General features: G+C 50.3%; 6 protein-coding genes across 6 annotated transcripts; 4 read left to right on the top strand and 2 right to left on the bottom strand.

Annotated features, from left to right (window-relative positions):
• Positions 1–2590: 2590 nt before the first annotated feature.
• On the top strand, positions 2591–7495 carry FMAN_10057 (uncharacterized protein; the record flags this gene model as incomplete). The annotated part of the gene is made up of 2 exons (XM_041820690.1): positions 2591–6425; positions 6474–7495. 2 exons carry the CDS (start codon positions 2591–2593, stop codon positions 7493–7495), a joined length of 4857 nt encoding a protein of 1618 aa, XP_041686545.1.
• Positions 7496–8178: 683 nt separating this feature from the next.
• Positions 8179–9442, bottom strand: FMAN_10056 (uncharacterized protein; the record flags this gene model as incomplete). The annotated part of the gene is made up of 4 exons (XM_041820688.1): positions 8179–8214; positions 8267–9199; positions 9252–9330; positions 9378–9442. The coding sequence occupies 4 exons, from the start codon at positions 9440–9442 to the stop codon at positions 8179–8181; spliced, it is 1113 nt and encodes a 370-aa protein (XP_041686544.1).
• Positions 9443–10608: 1166 nt separating this feature from the next.
• FMAN_10055 (uncharacterized protein) lies at positions 10609–13627 on the top strand (the record flags this gene model as incomplete). Its single annotated transcript, XM_041820687.1, has 6 exons — positions 10609–10647; positions 10758–10850; positions 10942–11027; positions 11079–11794; positions 11842–12885; positions 12933–13627. The coding sequence occupies 6 exons, from the start codon at positions 10609–10611 to the stop codon at positions 13625–13627; spliced, it is 2673 nt and encodes an 890-aa protein (XP_041686543.1).
• Positions 13628–14030: 403 nt separating this feature from the next.
• Positions 14031–15560, bottom strand: FMAN_10054 (related to proline transport helper PTH1 C. albicans; the record flags this gene model as incomplete). Its single annotated transcript, XM_041820686.1, has 2 exons — positions 14031–15491; positions 15540–15560. 2 exons carry the CDS (start codon positions 15558–15560, stop codon positions 14031–14033), a joined length of 1482 nt encoding a protein of 493 aa, XP_041686542.1.
• Positions 15561–16663: 1103 nt separating this feature from the next.
• FMAN_10053 (uncharacterized protein) lies at positions 16664–19040 on the top strand (the record flags this gene model as incomplete). The annotated part of the gene is made up of 2 exons (XM_041820685.1): positions 16664–16786; positions 16860–19040. The coding sequence occupies 2 exons, from the start codon at positions 16664–16666 to the stop codon at positions 19038–19040; spliced, it is 2304 nt and encodes a 767-aa protein (XP_041686541.1).
• A 945-nt stretch (positions 19041–19985) lies between these two features.
• FMAN_10052 (uncharacterized protein) lies at positions 19986–21227 on the top strand (the record flags this gene model as incomplete). The annotated part of the gene is made up of 1 exon (XM_041820684.1): positions 19986–21227. The coding sequence occupies one exon, from the start codon at positions 19986–19988 to the stop codon at positions 21225–21227; it is 1242 nt and encodes a 413-aa protein (XP_041686540.1).
• Between the last annotated feature and the right edge of the window lie 418 nt (positions 21228–21645).

Below are 21645 nucleotides of genomic sequence, written 5' to 3'. Positions count from 1 at the left end.
TAAAGTTGGGGGGAGTGGAGAGGACATGGCCTAAGAAAAAGAGGGGACAAGGAGAGAAACAGCCAGTGTAAGACGAGATACCAGTTGGATTGATGATTGTGAGAGAGCTAGAGCTAGAGGAGGGGCTTGTTTGGTGACGCCGTGAAACTGTAGCACGGCTGACAGTTGTGACTCGTGTTGAAAGCTTCTTGTGTCTTGTTACTCTGTACTCCGTGCCGTGTATCCAGCCAGATTCACTCAGAGACTTCAGTCCACAACCCGGTAGAGCTTACTCCGTACCAAGCGCCGCAAACGTGTCTCAACCTGATGACGCCTTAAGTCATTGCAATCTCTAGGTATCTCAGACACTTAGGCAGTGAAGTACAGTACCTACCTACAGTTCGGACCATTCAGCCGCTGTAACGAACCGTGACTGCAGAAGCCAGACCCACTGCTCGTCGTCCATTTGCGGGGAAGAGACCATCACCCCGAAGCGGCAAGTGGACGCTGCTCCCGCCCCGCTTGTCCGTGAACCAGCCGTTGACGTCAAGCTCGCAGGGCCCAGAGCCTCTGCCTGGGAGATACCTACCTAATGATGGGCACATCTGCTTACACAGCCGCTTTTCTCTTGACCGAAAGATCTTGTGAAACAATATGGCGTAAGGACAGAGTGGCTTACCTAGTTCCAGTCCAACACGCAACTATCGTGACCTCCATAAACAGACATTCCGCTCGTTGTCAAGCGGCCGCTCAAAGTTGTTAATGGTGCGGCTCACGCGAGGTGGCAGGGGTGGTCGATGTCGGCTTATCTGGTCTCTGCTAGGGTCTTTGTGGCTTGGAACCCCTAAGACATTCGATTCTGAGGACAAACGCAAGCAGACATGGATTCGATGCGACCGTGTTGAACCGGAAGAGTAGGAAAGGATATCAACAAAAGCGGCTCTCTCGACTCGACTGAGAAGCCGTGTTGCTATCGCGACGCTGGTCTCGACGGTCTCGGCTGAATTTAGCATTCAACAGACTGCTGAGGCTATTGATCTTTGCTGTTTAGTGGTTGATTTAATGGCGCATATCGCGGCCATTAAACGACTCAATCCTACCTGGTGTGCCGCAACCAATCGTAAGACGACAGGGGCTTTTGTTGTCTGAAACCAAGGGATGAATTGCTCTCACATGCTTGCATGCAGTGGCGATCCATTGCAACCTGAAATACAGGTCATCAATCAGCAAACCAGGCAAACCAAGGCCTCCAGCATTCTTTGCTTTCTTTTTGCGAGACACAAGACATGCGTCGATCATGCTCTGGTACTTCTGACATTGACAGTTGCAAACTTTGAATGTGTACTAATGCTCTGCTTATCTCAGGTTGGAGTGATTGGTACACGAGCTGATAAGTCACATCCGCGCCTCTGTGAATCGATAGTGTACTTCGTGCTGTAAGTCGACGGTTTGAGAAGTGATTACAGGGGTTTCGTAAGCTGATTGGCACACTTTGCGTGAGCCGCAGCACTCCGTTCATTATTAGTAAATTCACGGCTCTCAATGGTTCCTTCAGCGGGCGCTTCATGAAGGTAAGTATCGTGAAAGATAAAATGCCATAAAACAGAAATATTTACATTACCTATATTTTATTGTGATCTCTACGTAAGATATAAAAGCAGGCTCCTGGAGTGGTTTGTGACAAGAATGATAAGCATTTCTACTTGCTTAAGATGCTGCGGCCTAAAGGTAACCATATCAATTGAGTTTATTAAGACTTCAGTCTGGCCAAAGACTTTACTGTTGATACTTCTGTGGCTTATTGGAATACCTGGATCCCATTTATTGGTCGTTACCGGGCTCAAGGTATATAATAAACATCTCTATGGTTGGTGTCTGGTCTAGGTTAGCGGAGATATCGTGAAGAATATCGGGACTTGGTAGTGGTGGAGTACTGGTAAGCTCAAACTTTTGCTCCGTATAATCTTGAATTGAACTTAAGCTGAAAGTAATTTCTCTACTGCTCTGGTAACATATGGTGGCCTATTGGTCACAAGTAAATAAATTCACTTTATGCTTCTTAGCATGTTGGAAACTCACTCACATTACCATTTGCCATTCGCCAGGCTGAGGTTCGGCATGAGTCAAATCGGCCAGGGCTCGGCGTGAGAGTCTACTGACGAATGAAGAAAGCAAACAATGTCTAACTAAAAATGTAATTAAAAAATCTAAATTCTCTTCTACTATATAATCTCTCAACTCATTCATTAAACTTGCCATCATCCATCGTCCTTTTCCATCAAGAGTTAGGCTCATGTACATATTGAACAGCCTGACCCGCCCATCTTCAATCAACCACGCCCAATACTGTCAAAAAGGCCTAGTCTAAAGACGCACCAATTCTCACACAATTTGCCTCAGTACTTTTGTCACCTGCGATAAAGGCCCTAGGTTTAGCCACGGTCCGTGCTTTGTGACATCATTGCCTCACCACCAAATTTCATATCATCATCAGCCTCGAAAGCCTCAACCGAGTTAGAGCCAACCGATCATCAGCCGAGCGGCACCTGTCACTTTTGTATTATACTCTATATTTGTATTTTTACCTGGTCACCACCAAATCATCACAGCCATGAAGCGGTCTCAAGAGAAACCGACAGGACGTGGTTTTGAAGGACCCCGCTCCGGTTTCTCGGGCTTTGGAGGCTTTGGCACCGCCGCCTCCGGGACTTCCTTGTCGTACCTCGCCGAGCCTCCTTCATTTTCTGCTGTCTCGGATCCGAATGTTGTTGTATCGCTCAAGAACATTCTGAAGAAGGACAGCACTACCAAGGCCAAAGCGCTCGAGGAGCTACTAGCTTATGTTCAGGCTCACCCATTTGACAAGGATGGCGGGGTTGAAGAGGGCATCCTCGACGTTTGGGTCCAAATATATCCTCGCACATCTATAGACAACTCACGTCGCGTGCGTGAACTGACGCATAACCTCCAGTTTGAGCTCATGAAATCAGCCCGCAAGCGTTTTGAACGTCATCTGCCAAAGATCGTCGGCGCATGGCTTGCCGGCCTGTATGACCGCGACCGTGTTGTTGCCAGGGCTGCTAGCGACGGTCTAACCTCGTTTCTCAACACCCCTGAAAAGGTCCTTGCGTTTTGGACCAAGTGCCAGGGCCAGATCCTTGACTATGCCATTGATGCTATCCAAGAAACACAAGATACACTGAGCGATGAACGCTCAACGACGGCGGAGGATGCCGAGGCAAAGTATTACCGAGTTGTTACTGCTAGCTTGTCACTTGTCTTGGGTTTACTGCAAAAGGTTGAGCCAAGTAACTTGGAGAAGTTGCAATCTCGATACGATGACTACTTTGCGGAGGAAAACGTTTGGAAGACCATTACTTTCAATGACTCGTCAGTCAGGAGGACGGTATGTCAGCTGCTGTTCGCCTCCATCGACCGGAAGTTGCCATATGCCGATGATGCAAAGGTCAAGCAAGCCTTCATCACAGGAGGTCTAAAGACCAACCAAGCTGGCTCGGCGCTCGAATATGTGCGGGCGTTGACAAAAATGACACAAACATATCCCGATGTTTGGACATCGACCAAGACACCGAGCGGCCCAAAGTCTCCCCTTGGCAGACTGCAGGCATTCGTCGCCAAGGGATCTCAGGGAAGTCCGCCAAAGTTCTGGGAGTACTTGGATCAGCTGCTGATGGTTCTGCCATCGGATTTGATCACACCCGAGGTTGCTTCCCAATTTTTGACCTCTCTCAAGTCTGGTATCACACATCGCGATGAACCTCGAACGAACACTTCTTATGCATGGAAGTGCTTCATCGATACAGCCAAGCGCCTCCTCAAGAACCTCCCGGCCGACGACCAATTGCCATTTGTGCAAGAGCATCTCTTCCCTCTTATTGAGCAGTTCTTGTTTTCGGTGTCAGAAAAGACAGTAGCTATACCGCTTGGCCCAAACGCGATTTCCGTCCTGGTCGAAGCCTATATCGCCACTGTCCAAGCCTCACCATCGGTGGTATCCGCGTCCAAGGAAGAATGGGATCGTCTCGCCAGTGTCTTCTGCGCAAAGATCTCCGGATCGTTGCCTGAGGTTTCGCGGGAGTATCAACAGTCTCAAGAAAAGATCTCAGAGGAAGGCCGACGGTGGTTCGGTCTCGTGGGCCAGATTGAGGAGAAGATAGCTGACCTGGAAGAAGAGGTTCCGGACCATACAGCTCAACCCTCTCTCAAAGCCATTTCTCAGAGTATCACACTGCTGGAGAGCCGGAACTTGAAGCCATTTGGCGCAGCTCGAATCATCGAATATGCATTGAGTATGGCACCTCGCTTATTCGACGGCGAAGGGGCTGTAACGCTCTCCACGTTCTTCACTACCTTGGCTCGTGATGATGCTGCCAAAGCTGTCACTTCGCCCTCCTCAAGGTACCTTCTCTCTTCTCTTCACCTTTTCGGCTCCGTGTCAACTCAATTCGCACCTATTTGGAACTCTTGGGTCGAGGCTGTCCTCGATCTACCATCAGAGGCTACTCGTGATGTCGCTCTTGCATCACTCATCTCCAACGATAGAGGAGCCGTTCTCGCCAAGGGAAACATGGACTTGCAAAAGCACATAATTGGTCAGGCTGTCCTTTTGGCGGTCGGTGGTAGCAATGATTGGGAATTGCTGGAAGCTGCTGTCACATACCAGACTCTTACCGATAGCAATTACCGAGAGCTTGTTCAAGCTCTTGTCGAAATCCTTGAGAAGGAACCTTCGAAGACGGAATCAACACTCCAAGCCTTGGAGATCGCCGCCAAGGGTCGACCAGAGCTGTTCTCCCGCGATGAGCGCGTTCACACAACGTTGGTAGCTCTGCTTCTCGGTCTTTCTGAACTTGAGGACTCCGCTATTTCTTCAAAGGCGACTGCCATCCGCACTCTTCTCGATACTCACACTGACGGAAAGCTACCTGTTATTGCTGTCGTCCAAGCCAACCTTGAGCGAGCAGGAACACAGTCTCTGGACATTAACACCTTGGTGTCGCAAGCATACAACGCGGTCTCGAGTGACATCCCTTCCGAAGAGCTCTTCCCAAGTACCAATGTGTGGATGAAGGAACTTGCGCCATTATTGGAACTATCCGTCAATCCGGCTCTGTCGATTACAAACAGCATTGGCGGTGCTGTGGCCTTGGTTAAGGGAGCCCCTCGATCTACCAATCTCAGAATTTATCGGGATAGAAAGGGACGTGCCATTCCTACAAGAATGGCTCTTTATGTGTCTCAGCTTTCGGAGAAGCTTCCACTGTCTCAGTTGCCCAAACCCTTCCAGCTTGAGCTGTTGTATCTTCAGTGTCTGACTGTGCAGCTCATCTCTGATCAAATCACCTGTATGGAAGAGAACCGGCTGTGGCAAACTCTGAAACATGCTGAAGGTAGCGCACAGGCTGAAGAGTTCGTCTCCAAGACACGTGGGATCTTGAATCAGTTGGCTGCTGATGCTGGCGCCTGGAGCGACTCGGAAGAGAAGCCCATCATCCAAGACCTCATTGATCTGTTAACCCAACACTCGCAAGAGCTGACGCCCAGAGGATTATACAGTGCACGTGCGCTCAGTGAGCTTGTTCAATTCCTGGCTGAGGCACATGGGGCATCGTCCAGTTTCGAAGACGCTCTTCTGAAGCCCGATGTTCTCAAGATTGGCCCTACTACCGTCCTGCCGGCCTCGGCTACAATTGCCGGCTTTGGCGAGACTCTGCAGCCCTCCAAGATTGCTAGCAACTTCTGCAATAAGGTTGTGAGTGAGATCGCAGGAGCCAAGGCAGATAGTGACAAGACATTGATGACTCTTGTTCTTCTGTCGCAATGTGCTCAGATTTACGAGGTGGGCGAAATGCCCGTGGCTAACAACCGAATCGTTTTTGCCGTCCGTCAAATCACCTGTTGGCTGGACGAACCTGAGAGCCTGAGCCCAGCCCTTTGTGCCGAGATTTGTCGAGCATTGAACAAATTGCTACCTTGTATGAAGGACGTTTACGGATCTTACTGGGAAAAGACCATCGAGTTTTGCATATCTCTGTGGAACCGTGCGCACGAGTTTGAGTTGAACGAGGCTCTTCCCTTCATTCACTCTTCACTCAGGTTATTCAAGACCATTGAGTCTTTGCAAGAGCCTAACGATGATCTCGAGGATGCCCTCAAGGAGTACGCCAGTGCCAAGCCCAGGGCGTTGATTGAGCTGCTGCGACTTCCTCGGGATGCTCGCTCCCAGCCACTTGAGATTGTGGATGCCATGCTTTGCCGAGAGGTCCAGAAGATCTCTCTACGACATGTGCCTGATCTGTCTGATATCTTTGGCCTGGTGGCGTCGGAATCGCGAGACATCCAGACAGCTGCGTTTAATCTGCTTCACCAGGCTCTTCCTGAACAGCAACAGCAGAAGTCCATTGATGCTTTGCTGGAGAAGACAGGTATGGGTAACGATATACTCCACGAAGACCAAGAACTAACAGTCGCAGATGCTCGACTGCCCGATGAACTCCTCTCACTTCTTCTTGACGCCCCCACGCTCGAGAAGTACTCTGACGAAATGCTTGCCGAATTTCCCTCTCCTATTCGCTCATACCTCCTATCCTGGAAGCTCGTCTTTGATGCCTACTCGACATCATCATTCAAGATCCGAAATGATTTTACCGATAACCTGAAACAAGATAATTGCGTAGGGCCACTGCTAGATTTCATGTTTGACGTGCTAGGTCATTCAGCTGCTCATCCATTGAAGCTTGAAAAGGTCAACCTTACTTCAGAGCACATCCAAGACTACGATGTGAAGTTGGCAGAGTCGGAACCCGAGGAGAAGAACATGCAGTGGCTGTTGGTTCATCTCTTCTATCTTCTCCACAAGTACACACCTGGGTTATTCCGTGCTTGGTACATCGACTGTCGGTCGAAGCAGACGCGCATTGCTGTTGAGTCATGGACGACCAAGTACTTCTCACCCATCATTGTCTCAGATGTCCTAGATGAAGTCCAGAAGTGGGCTGATAGCCAGGAGCCTCCTGCTATGGACGAGAAGGAACTTGTAGTACGTGTCGCGCGATCCTCTAGAGAAATCATAGCTGGCTATGAAGTCGACGAGGATCAAGCCGCCATTGCCATCAAGATACCTCAGAACTACCCCATCGAAAACGTCTCTGTCCAGAGTCTCAATCGTGTCGCCGTCAATGAGAAGAAGTGGCAGAGCTGGATCATGACGACACAAGGTGTCATTACCTTCTCCAACGGCAACATCATCGATGGTCTTCAAGTCTTCAAGCGGAACATTCTTGGTGCGCTCAAGGGCCAGACCGAGTGTGCTATTTGCTACAGCATTATCTCGACCGACAAGCGCATGCCTGATAAACGATGCACCACTTGCAAGAACTTGTTTCACAGGACGTGTTTGTACAAGTGGTTCCAGAGTAGTAACCAGAATACTTGTCCTCTATGTCGAAACCCAATTGACTACCTGGGTTCAGATACGAAGAGACGGCAGGGTTAGGAGGAGAATCACTGGATAGTATATTATAGTAGATAGAATAAAAAGTTTTGTATTAGCATTCCAATGTTATGTGTTGGTAGAGAGATTCGGTCAATGGTGCGTCTACACTTTGGCACCGCCATCTTCGTTGTCTGAGTTCTCTTCAACAAGCTTCATTCATATCGCCATCTTCCTTGTTCTCTCCAGTGAGCTTCACACCCCTGTATTTCTCGTCCTCCGCAGACCTATCCTACAGCTTGGCACCACCCTCCTCGTTGTCCTCGCTGTCTTCAACAAGCTTCGCGCCACCGTCTTCCTTATTCTCTACAAATCCACTCTGCTTGTCATCCTTCTTGTCAGGGCCTCCCGCCTTGTCGGTCTTGGCATTGTCGCGCTTAGGAGGCTTCTTGAACTCGTCGACCTCGGAGGGGATGAACTTGTTATTATCTGGTTGAGGTTAGGGGTGTCGGAGAGAAGGGCGTGGAGTACGTACCTTCGGGGGCGTCCATTGCGTCTGCTTGGAGTATTTTGAAGCGTAATTGGAACGTGTATTTTAGTGTGTTATAGTGTTGGTCTATGTGAAAGGGAATTGGGAGATTAAACGAGGCAAAGAGTCTAACGTTGATAATTGATTTGACGGTGAGTTGTTCATTATTGGTATGCAACGCTAGTGCTTCAGCGATATGATTCTCTGCCAATTGACCTCACGGGTTCACGGCCAGGGCTTTGTGAGCAAGAGCCTGGGGATATCTGTCAGTGGCGTTGCTAAGGGGGGAGAGAACCGCAACTGACCTGCTCAGCAGTAAGTCGCTGACTATCGTAGCGAAGGAGCGATGACACGAGGTCGATGAAGTCAGGGTCTACATTCGGAAGAAGCTCTTCCCATGGACGAGCGGGGAACACAGTCCAGAGCTCGAAAGGTGCGACCCTGAACTGCTTTGCCTCAGGCCATGTCTCAGGCGTGGGCGTACCAATGGCTTTGAAGACGCTGAGGATAAGGCCAAGCTCATTACCATTTTCATGGGCCGCGCGAGACTCGAATACAGGGGTTGGAGGATCGCGGAGTACTTCTGAAAGCATTACTCCTACTCCCCACATATCAACCTCTGGTCCATAGGATGTATGTACGAAGAGAGGTTCCATCGCGCGGTAAGGGCCCGTTCCGATGTCGAGGATCTTAGCCTCTGCTGGTTCTGAGTGGGTTGATAGCTCGGGATGCCAAGCTGTGCCAAAGTCGGAGAGATATGCTGGACCAGTTGGAGATGAGATGAGGATTGCAGACGGTTTGATGTCTCGGTGGATGATGCCTTGTGCGTGTATATCCTTCAGGGCGTGCAGAACATCTCGGAAGATAGATCGGACAGCGTCGAGCGGTAAAGGACCGTTGGCGAGAAGGTCTGCCAGAGTGTACGGCATGAACGGAAAGACCAGCACGAATCTCTGCTCCTGATCGCGAAATGTTTCGAGGAGGGGAATACACGGTTCTCGCAATCCCTTGAGTATCTTGGCCTCCCTCTGCGGATTATGCGGCTCAATATCCTGATAAGTCACAATGACCTTAAGCGCCCTATCACCCGAACGAAAGACCTCTGAAGTTACACCATCCGAAACAGGCCTACAGTTCCCATAAGGCCCAATGCGTATCCCAGAGTCACCCTCCTCTTCCTCCTGAGGAGGCGGAGGCGTCGGTGTCGAGGTTGGCTGACAGGCGAGATTGTACTCGTCCTAGGCCATGTCAGCGGATCCGCGAGTTCTGGACCGCTGAAGTTGGGCGCACCTGAGTAGAAGCGATTTGGTAGGCGGCCTGTTCTATGGCGATGGCCTCACTCATGCTAGTTGTAGCGAGGGAGGCTTGTCTACGTATGTGAGTTAGTATTTGTACGTTACACATAAGGCTACTTACATTTTTTGGATTGTCTCGTAGCGCTGAGACATGGTCAACGCAGCTTTCCATCCCGGTAGTTCCATTGTTTTGCTTTGCAGGGTTTGCTTAGATAGGTACTGAAGATGACAGGTCAAATTGGGATCTAGAAAGTCAACTGCTGCCAAATGGTTATAGCACAACAGATAAAATTTCCCCGCCTGTGGCTGAGAGCTCAATAAATCAACAGAGAGAACTTAGTTACTGGGATGTCTCAGGTTTTGAGCATCTGGTTTCTGGTGGAAAAGCAGATGGGGACCGGCCCGCTATTTCATAAAGCAGAAACAAGGCCAAGATGACGAGGAGCAGGGGGTATATATAATAGCTACCTATGCAATGCCTGTCAGGTCAGAACAGATCAATAATTCTTCAGTATACGCAGTATCAGATACATAAAAGTAGAGCTTCTTCTGGGTTGATATTATTCAAGTACCGAGACTACACTATGAGATCATGTCGGGGCCTCGTGACTCTAACTTAATTTGTTAGGGAACTTCTCGAAGGCCTCTAGAGAAAATTAACCAACCACCAAACGTTTTGCCCATTAACTTAGCTCCACTGTCTCCAAGCTAAGCTACCCCAGCTGGGGAGGAAAGAAAACTCAGGACCTTGACCCGAAGCGACAAGAATGCTTAGGCAAATCTAGCCTAAGCTTAGGGGGCACTTTACCCTGCTTATTTTGACACCCCATCTTAAGGCCCGGTCTTTTCTTGCTCCCTGAGGCCCAACCCAAGTCCAAACCTGACTCTGCCAGCCCTGTCTTGTTTCGCTCACTTTCAGCGCCAGCCTCTCTCTAACGTTAGTTATTCTGGGTCAAGGCCTTTTAGCCGTTGTCGTCCCAGCCAAGGCATTAAGTTACTCTTCCGTCTTCTTTTCCAACCTCGTGTCCCGTCCCCGTCCATCCTCAGCTGCATTGCATTGCATTGGCATTGGATCTGCGCATTCTGCGGCAATAATACTCACTTACTCCCCAGAGTCCGACTCTTCCGATAATATCACAATCATCTGATCTACTACGATACTCCTTAGTTACGTAGCTCATCATCGCATACGAACGAACTCAGCTTGTCTACCTCGGAATCTCGACCGACCCCTCTCGCTCAACCAAACCCGCCATGCGCATCTCGTCCTCGAGCGATTAATCCTATAATTAATTCACTACTCCCTCATCCGCATCTATACATAATTACAGTAATCCTTTGCGCTGCCCATCATGGAGGATATGGCCAGGGCCGAGTATCCCGCCATGCTGGTGAGCTTAATCCCCTCGACCTCCAATTCTATCGCCACTGGCGACAATGGAGGCAAAAGTTGATACATTAGCATGCTGGACTTTGGCTGACCCTTTTGCGCTGTGAATAGGCAACTCTCCAGCCCAGCCAGGCGGTGCAGACTCTTACCGAACGAATGAAGCGCATGTCCCGCGTCAACACCGACATTGCCGACTGGCTCCAGGTACGACAATCCGCAAACCGCCAATGGCTACGCAACGACATGGCATCACGCTGCGAGCCTCGTCGACATCCCGCTAATCAATTCTACACAGGAGCGCCGTCGCGTGGAGGATCAGTACGTGCAGGGCCTCAAGAAGCTTGCTACCTTCAAGGTTCCCAACTCTCAGTCTGAGCTAGGGTAAACATCCCTCCTGAGGCCTTTGTATCGCAATTACTCACAGAACTGCAGTGTGTTCCAAGCGCCGTGGAATAGAATCATCGACTCGACGGAAAACATCGCCCACTCGCATCACCAGCTTGCCGATCGCATCGAGAGGGACATCGAGCATCCGCTGCGCAATTTTGCCAACCGCAAAGATGTCCAGAACATGAACACCATGTCCAGCAACCTAACGTCTATGGCCAGAGACCTCGAAGAGTCCCAGAATCAGGTCGATAAGCTTACCAAGAAAGGAAGCCGTGCAAATACTTCAAAGGTCGATGCAGCTTCTTCCAAGCTCGAATCTGCTACAGGGCAGTGGGAGTCGCAGGCACCGTTCATCTTCGAATCTCTCCAGGCCCTCGACGAGTCACGAGTGAACAACTTGCGTGATCTTCTCACACAGTATCAGACCCACGAATCCGATTCAGCTGGCCGTGTGCAGGAGAATGCTATGGAGACTCTTGCTCTCATGCTCGAAATCGACACGGAAAAGGAGATTCAGTCATTCGTGCACAGGGCTACGGCTGGCAAGGCGAAGCTCCCTACAAGGACATCAACACGGCAGTCGTCTTTTGCCGGCACAACCCCTTCGACTCCAGTTCCTCCAAGCACTGCCGATAGCACCAATTTGCCTGCTCAAAGCGCTCACACATCTTCTCCTGCGCCTGTTCCAGCTCCCGCCTCTTCCCACGCAGGCGACGATGATATCAGCGAACATAACTCGGTTCCACAGGAGAAGCCAGGTAGGTCCATTGATAACTCCCGGTTATTGGTCACTAACAGCCTCAAGGTGGTAAATTGCGCCGCCTCGGTACCATGTTCGGCGGACGCAGGAGACAGAGCATGCACGCCGGTTTCGGCCAGCTCTCTCCCGGAAAGCTAGGCCCCAGCTTCGGACGCATGGGAACCAGTCACAGCCAAAACGAGCGCGGTGTCTCCCCTCGAGGCTCCTCCAACAATCTCGCAGAGCACCACCGATTATCATCTCTAGCAGAAACTCCTGACGTGCCCAAGCTACCCAATCACGAGACCGACTCGCCCAGGCCCGATGCCTCGCATGAGAACACGAACGGAGTGTCGCACAACGGAAATCTGCTCGACAGTCCGATCCCACAAACGACGGGGGGTACAGTCAACGGTAACCATGAACCCGATCTGTCAGATGTCCAGCCTCCCCCTGGCCCTCCGCCGTCGCACAAGCAGGAGAACCAGTCCCCCGCGCCGCCACAGCTCGCGACCAAGGACGCTGAAGGATTTACCGTTCCACCACCAATGAACGACCCCATCTCTGAGGCTCAGCGTGAAGCTAAGGAATCTGGCGAAGATCCTGACCAGCTTCTCAAGGTCAACATTCAGCAGACGCCTGTGGAGGATGAGGACCCAGAGGCCAAGATGGCTGCTCTTTCCAGCGTCGCCAATAGTCTCAAGCTTGGACCGGCCACTCGTCGTAGTGGTACAGTGAGAGGACGCCGTGACGTGCGCCATACTATGTATGTGCCACCACCCAACCTCCCTGAGAGCGGTACAGACTCGTCCCTGGGCGCTAGGCCAACATCTCCATCTTTCGCACAATCTCTCTCCAAGGGAAGTGCGGTTGCAGCCTTGGCATCTGAGGCTAGTATTGCTGGTACTTCTGATACACAGTCTGTGAGGTCAGGCAACTCATTGGGTGGCCTGAATCACCCTCAGCATGCGCATATGACTGCTCCAGGACTGAACACGTCCATCATTGAGAGTGTTTCTTCTACATTTGAGGATGGCGTTGTCAAGTCTACAACCATTACTGGCGAGATTGCATTCGTCAACAACCCTAGTGACTCTGGTGATACGAAGAGTAAGCAATTCCAATATCACAAAATTACACCCACTAACACATATCAGGCTACCAGACTATACGCATCAACAACTTTTCGGCCCTTGAGCGCATCGGACCGAACCGCATCTTTGTGAACTCATCTCCTGACCATAACGATCAGTTCACCATGGGTTTAGATCACCTCTCCAATAACACACCCGCATTCTCATACCGAGTGTTTTCCGAGGACTCTGAAACCCCTTCGCTGGGCGAGCATGCTCCTCTCTCCCTCAAGCCCGCATGGAAGCCCCAAGGAGACAAACTCGGCCTCTTGCTACAGTACCAGCTCAACCCATCATCAAAGCTCACCGCCCCTGTAACACTACACAACGTCGTCATCGTCGCCACCTACGAAGGCAAATCCAGCGGCGCCCAGACAAAGCCCGTAGGAACACACCTCAAGGACAAGCACCTCGTGTACTGGCGCATTGGCGATCTCACCCTCACAACGGAACCTCACAAGATCGTCTGCCGCATCATTGGCGCAGAAGGCGCAGAGCCTAAGCCAGGCCACATTGAAGCACGCTGGGAGTTGACAGCCACCGGCGATCAAGTCATGGGCAGCGGTATCTCCATCTCCAGACTCGACGAGGGCAAGGGTAAAGGCAAGGATGTATCTGAGGACGATCCTTTCGCGGACGACACCGCCAGCACAGAACACAAGTGGGTTGACGTACCCATCTCGAGGAAGCTCGTGAGTGGTAAATATGAAGGACGGTAGTGGGTAGTGTTGAATAATTTTCACGTGCATGGATAGAAAAGACAAGATATTTGCCATATCTTGGCGGCGCATTGAATAGCGAGCGTAATGGGGCTTGTTCCTGGGGGTGAACTTTTCACTCATCTTCATTCTGTTACCCATCTTCATTTTTTTCCTTTGGTATAATTTTCTTGTATGCGTATTTGTATTAAAACCACCTGACACCTAAGGAGGAACAGAAAGTAGGCTCTTGTATATGGAGCTGAAAGAAACAGAACCACGATGAATCATAAAAACGGACAATGTGTCCAGAGTCTTTTTGCTACGTCCCTGCGTCTATACCAATTCCTTTTTGACCTTGTACTCCTTTCACTATCCTCATTCATGGGACGTAAAGTTATGCTTTGAATATACAGAAATGATCTCACGCCTTTTTGCTCTTTTTACTATCTTGGTCCTTCTTATACTTGGAATACTTCTCCCCAAGGTAACGCCACGTTCTTGAGAATCCGCCCATCAATAAGCCCTTGATGCTTTGTACAGTACTTGGCCAGTTGACCGTTTGCTTGATAACGATGCGCACCGTTTCGTTGAGTTTCTGGGCGTCGTCTGTGGCGATGCGGCGTTCAAACTCTCCGCCCTGCATCTTCTTAACGGCGCCGCCTTCTTCATCCGTCGAAGCCTTCATCAGCTCGTTGAACTCTCCGCGGGGAATGCCGAAGCGTCTTTGGTACTGGAAGTATAGACGTGATCGGAAGGTTTGGGGGAGTCGTCTGACCATGTTACCACGACGCACGGGATCCATGTCTTGTTGGAGCTTGTTGCCGGCTTCAGGGTTCATTATCCAGTCTGTGTCGTCGATGCGACAAGCACCTGTGAAATCGACATTGGGAAGAGTCTTGACAAGAGGAGCGTAGAGACGACGGAAGTGAACGATGTTGTTGTCCACGATGTTTGTGACTTTGCTCTTGTTCTCTGTTGGGAGAGCCATTCGTGGATCACCTAGATAGCTGAGACCTGCGATGGTGCTGTAGAGTTCAGCTTCGGTGAATTGTGGTGGGAGGAGAAGAAGAGCTGTTCGGACTGCGGCGATGAGGTTATGTTGGTTGGCGAGTCGGACCCGAGGATGGTCGCGGAGAATCTTGACCGGCTTTTGAAGACGACCAGCGAGGTACAGACTATCCCAGGAAGAAAGGTCGCGAACGAGGTTATCGATACTTGTGACGCCGTACTTGATGAGCATGCCGTTGACCTCAACATAGGGGTTAAAGTAAACGCCAGCACCCCAATTCTGAACTCGCGATACGACGCCTGAACCTAGCGATGCAAGTCCCGAGTAATGGTTCCGATGTTGCTTCATGTTGATCGAATGCCAATGCTCAACATGCGACACACCAAAGATAAAGTCCAGCACTTTCGGCGATCCCTTCTGCGACTTGATCAACGCCTCCGGTGGATTCGGGTGCACAGCGCGAAAGTCTGCTTCCGAAATACTAGCCTTGGAAGGGCTCTGCGGAAAGACACCAGAGCCGTAGGCAAAGCAGTACATTATGGGCGCATTGAACTGTCGCAGCATAAGGCGCAAAGCTTCCTTGAGCTCATAGTTGATGATCATGTGTTGGTTCGCGCCGAAGAGTCGATGTGGTAGGTCGGCGAAGGACTTGATGGATGTGTCGAGGTCTTCCCATTCGCTGCTGAAGACATTGAGTTTACTGCTTTGCGTTGAGGATGCGCTGCTTGCGATGGACTCGTCGGAGCTTGAACTTGAGCTTGAGCTTGAGGTGGAAGATTTCGTTGAGTTGGAGTAGTATCGTGTGTATTGTGTTGGAGGGATTTGTCGTAGATGGGAGGATCGAAGGGATATGGCGCGGATGGTCACGGAGGACTAGAGGTGTTAGAGCACAACGGAGAGCTAGGGGTATATAGAGCTTACCCGGAGGCCAATTGAGGCCATTGTTGAAGACCAAAGTTCTCGACAGGTGATGTAAGAGGTTGAGTTCAAGGTTACAAGCTTAAAAGGCTGTAAGAGATGATGTTACACCTGAAGCTCTTGATGCCGAGGATCGTTAGCTGCCGCGGAAGCTTCGGTCCCATTCACCCAAGAACAAGAAGAGCTATAAACAAGCGCAATCAAAAAGGAACGAATGAAATTGTCGTCATTCAAGAATCGACGTCAGTGGAGCTCAGTTTTGTAAGCGGATGGATCGCAAACTCGACTTCGGTGATCGTCGGGTCCTGAAGCTTGACACAAGGGAAAAGAAAGAGAAGTGGGTCATGAGGAATGTGGGATGGCCAATTAGGAGAGGCTCTGGAGACGGGACAGGGGTCCATCTTTATCAGGTACGGAAGACGTCACTGGGATGATATCGACTTGGCAGGCTTGGAGAGGATGGTTTGCAAGGATGCGTCATTATCGGGGGAGTGATTGGAGAAGGTTCTCAGGGGGTTTGGGGATATGTTTGGTCTGAATTTGGCTTGGGATTGGACCGTTTAACGGGTTTGTGTAAACTCAAAGAGCTATTGTACTGGCGAAATGCTATCAACTTACAGACAGACCAGACGTAACAACAATAGAACCATGGTTGACCAACCCTCGTGCTACAACAATAGAAGTTGGCTAACGCTCTGTTAATTGCAGGATAGAGACTAACCCTAGCGTTTTCAATGCTAAATTAGCCTGCCGTTATACGCCTCCAGAGTTCAAGAAGCTTCGTGGAGCTTGATACAGAGCTTCTTTCGGCATACCCTACACACCAGCTGGGAAAGTCTTGGGCAAATCTCTAGGCCAAAACGCTTTCTGGGTATAAGAGCAACTCACCACACTACAAAAACAGTCAATTTATCTCCCTAGCAAAGCTTCTTACAACTCTTCTGCAACAAACGACCTACTGTTATGCCGCAATACCTTTGGCATCATCTTGAAGCCCACTAGGTATTTGGACGCAAGGACCAGCTGGGTCACGTGATGGCGCAAGCAACCGTGGTGATCGCAAACAAACTATCTTCAGACCGCGATCTTTCAATCATTCAAGCAACGCAACCCACAAAACTCGGAAAATGCGCTCATTTACGCCCAGCGAAAAAGATGGGCGTGGGAGCCGACGAAGCTCTGTTAATGCCAGATTCCGAGCTAGTACGTCTGCTATAGACAGACCTCAGACATCTCTCCGACAGTCCAGGGTAAGTCAACACAAAACAAAACAAACATTCCCGAGCTCGAACTTATGTTTCTAACCGCGAACCTTGGCTGCAGATTTCCTCTTTTCGCTCGACTACACGACCGACATATGACCTACTAACAGGCGGCGATTCAAGTATTCCTCGACCTCCTTCTCGCCAAAGCCACGTCGCCGACTCTGTCCGTCCCGGTTCGCGCGAAAGTCATAAGGAGAACATGGCGCCCCCAGACGCGGACGAGTACGAGAAGTACAGACGAGAAATTGAGTCATTAAAAGCTGAGATTGGAACGCTCCAATATCGAATTCAGACTTCCGAGCAAGAGAAAGAGATTGCGACGTCAGAACAGAGCAGCAAATTGGAGCAAGCTCGACGGCGGGAGCAAGATGAAGCGCAGCACCGACAAGCGGCTGAGGTTGAGCGCGAAAAGGCGGTAGCGCAAACAGAAGCTCTTCGAAGGGAGCTGCAAGAAGTTAAAGACTCAATTGGTGGTGATAAGAAGCAACTAGAGCGCAAGGCTCGTGAAGCAGAGGACGAGGCTCGCTTGCTGCAGGAACAGCTTGAGGACTTATCCACAGCGAAGGACGATGCTGCCCGAATTGCCGACCGAAAAGCCACAGACATGGAGATGCAAATCGCCGCGGCGCAAAAGACAATCCAAGAACTTGAGCAGGAGAGCGAGCAGCGGGAGAATGTGCTGCAGCAGACACAAGCTCAATTGGCCGAGAAGGATGGAGTGATCGCGAATCTTGAAGCCGATGTCCTGCGACTCAAAGCACAAAGCGGGGATGCCGAGACGATGGAGATCATCAGACATGAACTTACCGAACAAGTTCAGCATATCCGAAACCTTGAGGCGACGAATCGTGATCAGCTCTCCGAACTTAAGCACCTACGAGCGTTGAGCAAGTCAGTTGATGTTGTCGAAGAAGAGAAGCGAACACTACAGAGAAAGTTGGAGGCGGCGGGGTTGGTTGAAGAAGAGCTTGCCGAGGCGCGTATACAACGACAGCGACTAGAGGACGAGCGCTTGGCCTGGTCGGCATATTTGAGAAACGCGGCCGAGACAGACGAGTCTGAATTTGACTCACCAGAAGCTGTTGCGAGAGCCCTTGTCGAGGAGCGCTTGACGAATGCCTCGTATGTCGAAAAGGTGGGCGCTCTACAGGCTGAGATTACTGCTGCGCAGAATACCATCCAATCGCTCCGCGACGAGCAGGCTCAACTTAGGAATGAGGTTGAGAACGCAAAGACTGTGGCAAATGCTAGCAACGCCGACAAGGCCCGAATGCGACTGGAGCGCCAACGTGCCCTGGCCGTCAAGGAAGTCGAGTACCTCCGCGCACAGCTCAAGACGTTCGATACCGAGGACGAGACTCTTCAACCAGAGCAATTCGACCAAGCCCGTGTACAGCGCGTGCAAGAGCTGGAGGATCTTGTCGACAAGTATAAGATGGAAGTCCAGAACCTACACGCTGAGCTATCGTCAATCGAGCCTTCAGCACCAAGCACACCCCAGCCCACGACAGGAAGCAAGCGCTCAAGAGCGGAGGATGACAGTTCCCAAGAGCAACTCGGTCAACTCACGCGAAAGAAGCGTATGCTAGAGGAGCAATTGACAAAGTCGCAAAACAAGATTGCCCTGCTGGAGAAGGACTTGTCCACCAGCAAGGAACAACTAAAAGCTGCTAAGCAACAAACGCAAACGCGTGTTTTATCACTCAGGTCCAATCCTACATCGGACTTTGAAGCCATCAAGCGCTCCACCCTCGAGGCACTGAAGAAGGAGAACGAAGACCTCCTCGCAACCCTCCAATCCAAGACCGCCAACTCCTCCGTCCCCATGATCCCAACCTCCGTCCTCGCCGCAATGGAGCGCGAGATCACCGCCGCCAAGGCCGAAACCGCCTCCGCCGAGAAGCGCACGCGCCGCCTGAAAGAAGTCTGGGGCTCCAAATCCCAAGAGTTCAAAGAAGCCATCTTCTCCACGCTCGGCTGGACCGTGACGTTCATCCCCAACGGCAAGATGCGCGTCGAGAGCACGTTCTACCCCTCGCAGACAGACGAGCACGAGAACTCGATTGTGTTTGATGGTGAGCGGGGTACGATGAAGGTTGGCGGTGGGCCTAGGAGTGATTTCGCGAGGAGGATCAGTGATCAGATTGGGTTCTGGGTGAGGGAGAAGGGATGCATTCCTGGGTTTTTGGCGGCGCTGACGCTGGAGTTTTATGAAGAGCATACGAGGGCTTCTAAGTAGGATGGATGTGATGATAGTTAATACCCCTGTATATTTGTGCTTATAATGAAGTCAGCTGAGGATTGTATTTAGGTGACTCGGATGACTCTCTGTAATGTATCCGTGGACTCTATGTATTTTCATGATATGGGCCCCAGATCGGCATTAAACTTTGATGCAGAGCTTTTTAACCGACACGCTGGTTCGGTTCCAAAATCCAGTTATCGAAACTGATGCTTTAGTTCGACTTGACCTTGATGTTGTGACTAGTGCACTACGGTTATATAAGGGCTCAGCCGTAGTTCTCAACTGCAAACAACACGTCTAGCTCACGACTTTGACATGATACCACAACAACTGACCAAGTGATACAGATTAAACGCTGATATGAGCCGTGAGTAGTCTATCAATGGCAAATTGGTCAACGGTCTAGGGATCATCTGGCCGACTTGAGTAGCTTGCTGGGGAGATGAGCTGTGTGCCATTCTTCTGGGTGCTACCTACTATACCTATACCCAGCTAGTCGCAAGATCTCTGAGGACCCTAGCCCAGTTGTACTTATAAAATACTAAGCTGATCAAATTGTGTCCATCTAAGTGCAAGATGTTGTGAGTTTCGTAGTGATCCCGGAGAGCAAGATGACTTGTAATATTAATCAGGATGCTGAACCCACAGATCTAAGGGCTAATAAGATATCATAGACTTACCAAAGTCTGTTCATCAATGGCTAAAAGTCCTAAGTTTTCCTGCCTTCCTTCGCCTGGGTTCTTGCGCATGCACCTTGCACTCCATGAACTCGCAATCTCCTTGCCCAGCAGTGCCTTCCCTCGTAATACTTGGTTAACTACCCAGGCAAGTCAATCATGGAGAGACACCTCCAAAGCAAACTTGTACTCTTCAAACATTTACTCTTCATCCAGCATCATCATAATTCATCAAGACTATACCGCATCATATCAAAACACCATGTACGAAGAGGCATCAGACGATCCTAACCCTTTCCGTACCGTATCCAAACCCTCAGGACCTCTAGAGCCTTCAAGAAGTTCAAGAAGTACAACACGCATCGTACTCAGACCTTCAGGATCATCAGGACCTTCAGGACCATCAACAAGTCTAGCAAGTCCAGAACGTTCAGGACTATCAACAAGTTCAACAAGGAAAACACGCATCGTACTCAGATCTTCAAGACCTGTAGGACCTTCAACAAATTCAACAAGTACAGCACGCACCGTACCTAGGCCTTCAGGACCATCAGCACCTTCAAAAAGTCCAGCGAGTCCAACAAGTGCAAAACACGCCGTGCCCAGACCTTCAAGAAGTTCAACAAGTTTAATACGCGTCGTACTCAGACCTTCAAGACCTGTGGGACCTTCAACAAGTCCAACAAGTCCAGAACGTCCAGGATCACCAGAGCCCCAAGACTGCCTCATCGTTGAACCAATGCCAAAGCCATCTAGGAAGGTTGTTCCGACACCAACAGGCGGCAATCCTCAGAAACGCAAGCGTGACACTGTGACAGAAGAAACAGAGCAGCTTGAGAATACTCCACCAGCCAAACGTGCTCAGACTGATCAACAATCTATTACCAAGCCATCCGGGAAGGTTGGTCAGAAAACCACACCCGGAAATGCTCAGAAACGCAAGCATGACACTGTGACAAAAGAAACAGGGCAGCTTAAGGATACCCCACCAGCCAAGCGTGCTCAGACTGAGCAGCACTCTATTCCAACTCCTGTTGAGACACCCTTCAGTATCACTGAGCGTCGAGCCAGCAGTTCACCCCTTAAAACTCCATCGAGGGCTAAAGACATGACATGGCCTTCGCCCCAAGCACACAAGTTTTCAACTCCAGGACTACCAAGGCCTGGAATCATACTTGACCAAGACATCCCCAGCCCTTCACAGGGGCCAGGAAAAGCCAAGCCACCTAAACGGCCACACAGCCTTAGAAAACATGGAGAAGCCCTCCTCTTCACTCTGGAAAGAGTCAACGAAGAATATCGTGATCAGTTGGTCCAGCTAGTGATAGCTAGCCCTCAAATCAAGGTAAGTTGCTCGGCCGGGCGCTTATGCGGATACCACGGGAAACAAACTCCTGTGGTCCCAGTGATGCATGAATGGTACTCGATAAAAATAAACTGGCCACAGATTGGTTTGAGCGACGGAGCTGGCCCACCGGCAGACATATACCATATCAGTTGCTAGGATAAAATGATAAATACAGAAGAACTCTTGCCAAAGAAGCTCTTCCCAAAGATGGTCGAAACCCAAACCGGGGATTTCGACAAGGTTGGACTCATGGCAAGACAGTGGCTGAAACACTCGGGAAAAGTCGATCCGAAAAAGATGGTCCAGAGACTTCATATAATCGTGGACACTTGGAAGCCTGGAGTTAGTGTCGCTGAGTTGTGGCAACTCGACCGTAGCCAATTTTTGGGGCACGTGTCGAAAGAAACCTGTAGTCTTTCGGATATTATCAAGGCGAGAGACACTTATGTGGGAAGTGACGGAATGCCCCTTTGTTAATACGTAGTTACAATAGAGATATGGGATTATTGCAAGACAACTTCTGACACTGAATCAGGGTGCCAAAATATATTGGTCTAGAGTACTACTAAGATGT

Source organism: Fusarium mangiferae, assembly GCF_900044065.1.
Source record: "Fusarium mangiferae strain MRC7560 genome assembly, contig: FMAN_scaffold011, whole genome shotgun sequence".
In the NCBI taxonomy this organism is placed as follows: domain Eukaryota; kingdom Fungi; phylum Ascomycota; class Sordariomycetes; order Hypocreales; family Nectriaceae; genus Fusarium; species Fusarium mangiferae.
Note: the sequence above shows the minus strand (reverse complement) of the source record. Positions and strands in the feature narration are given on the sequence as shown.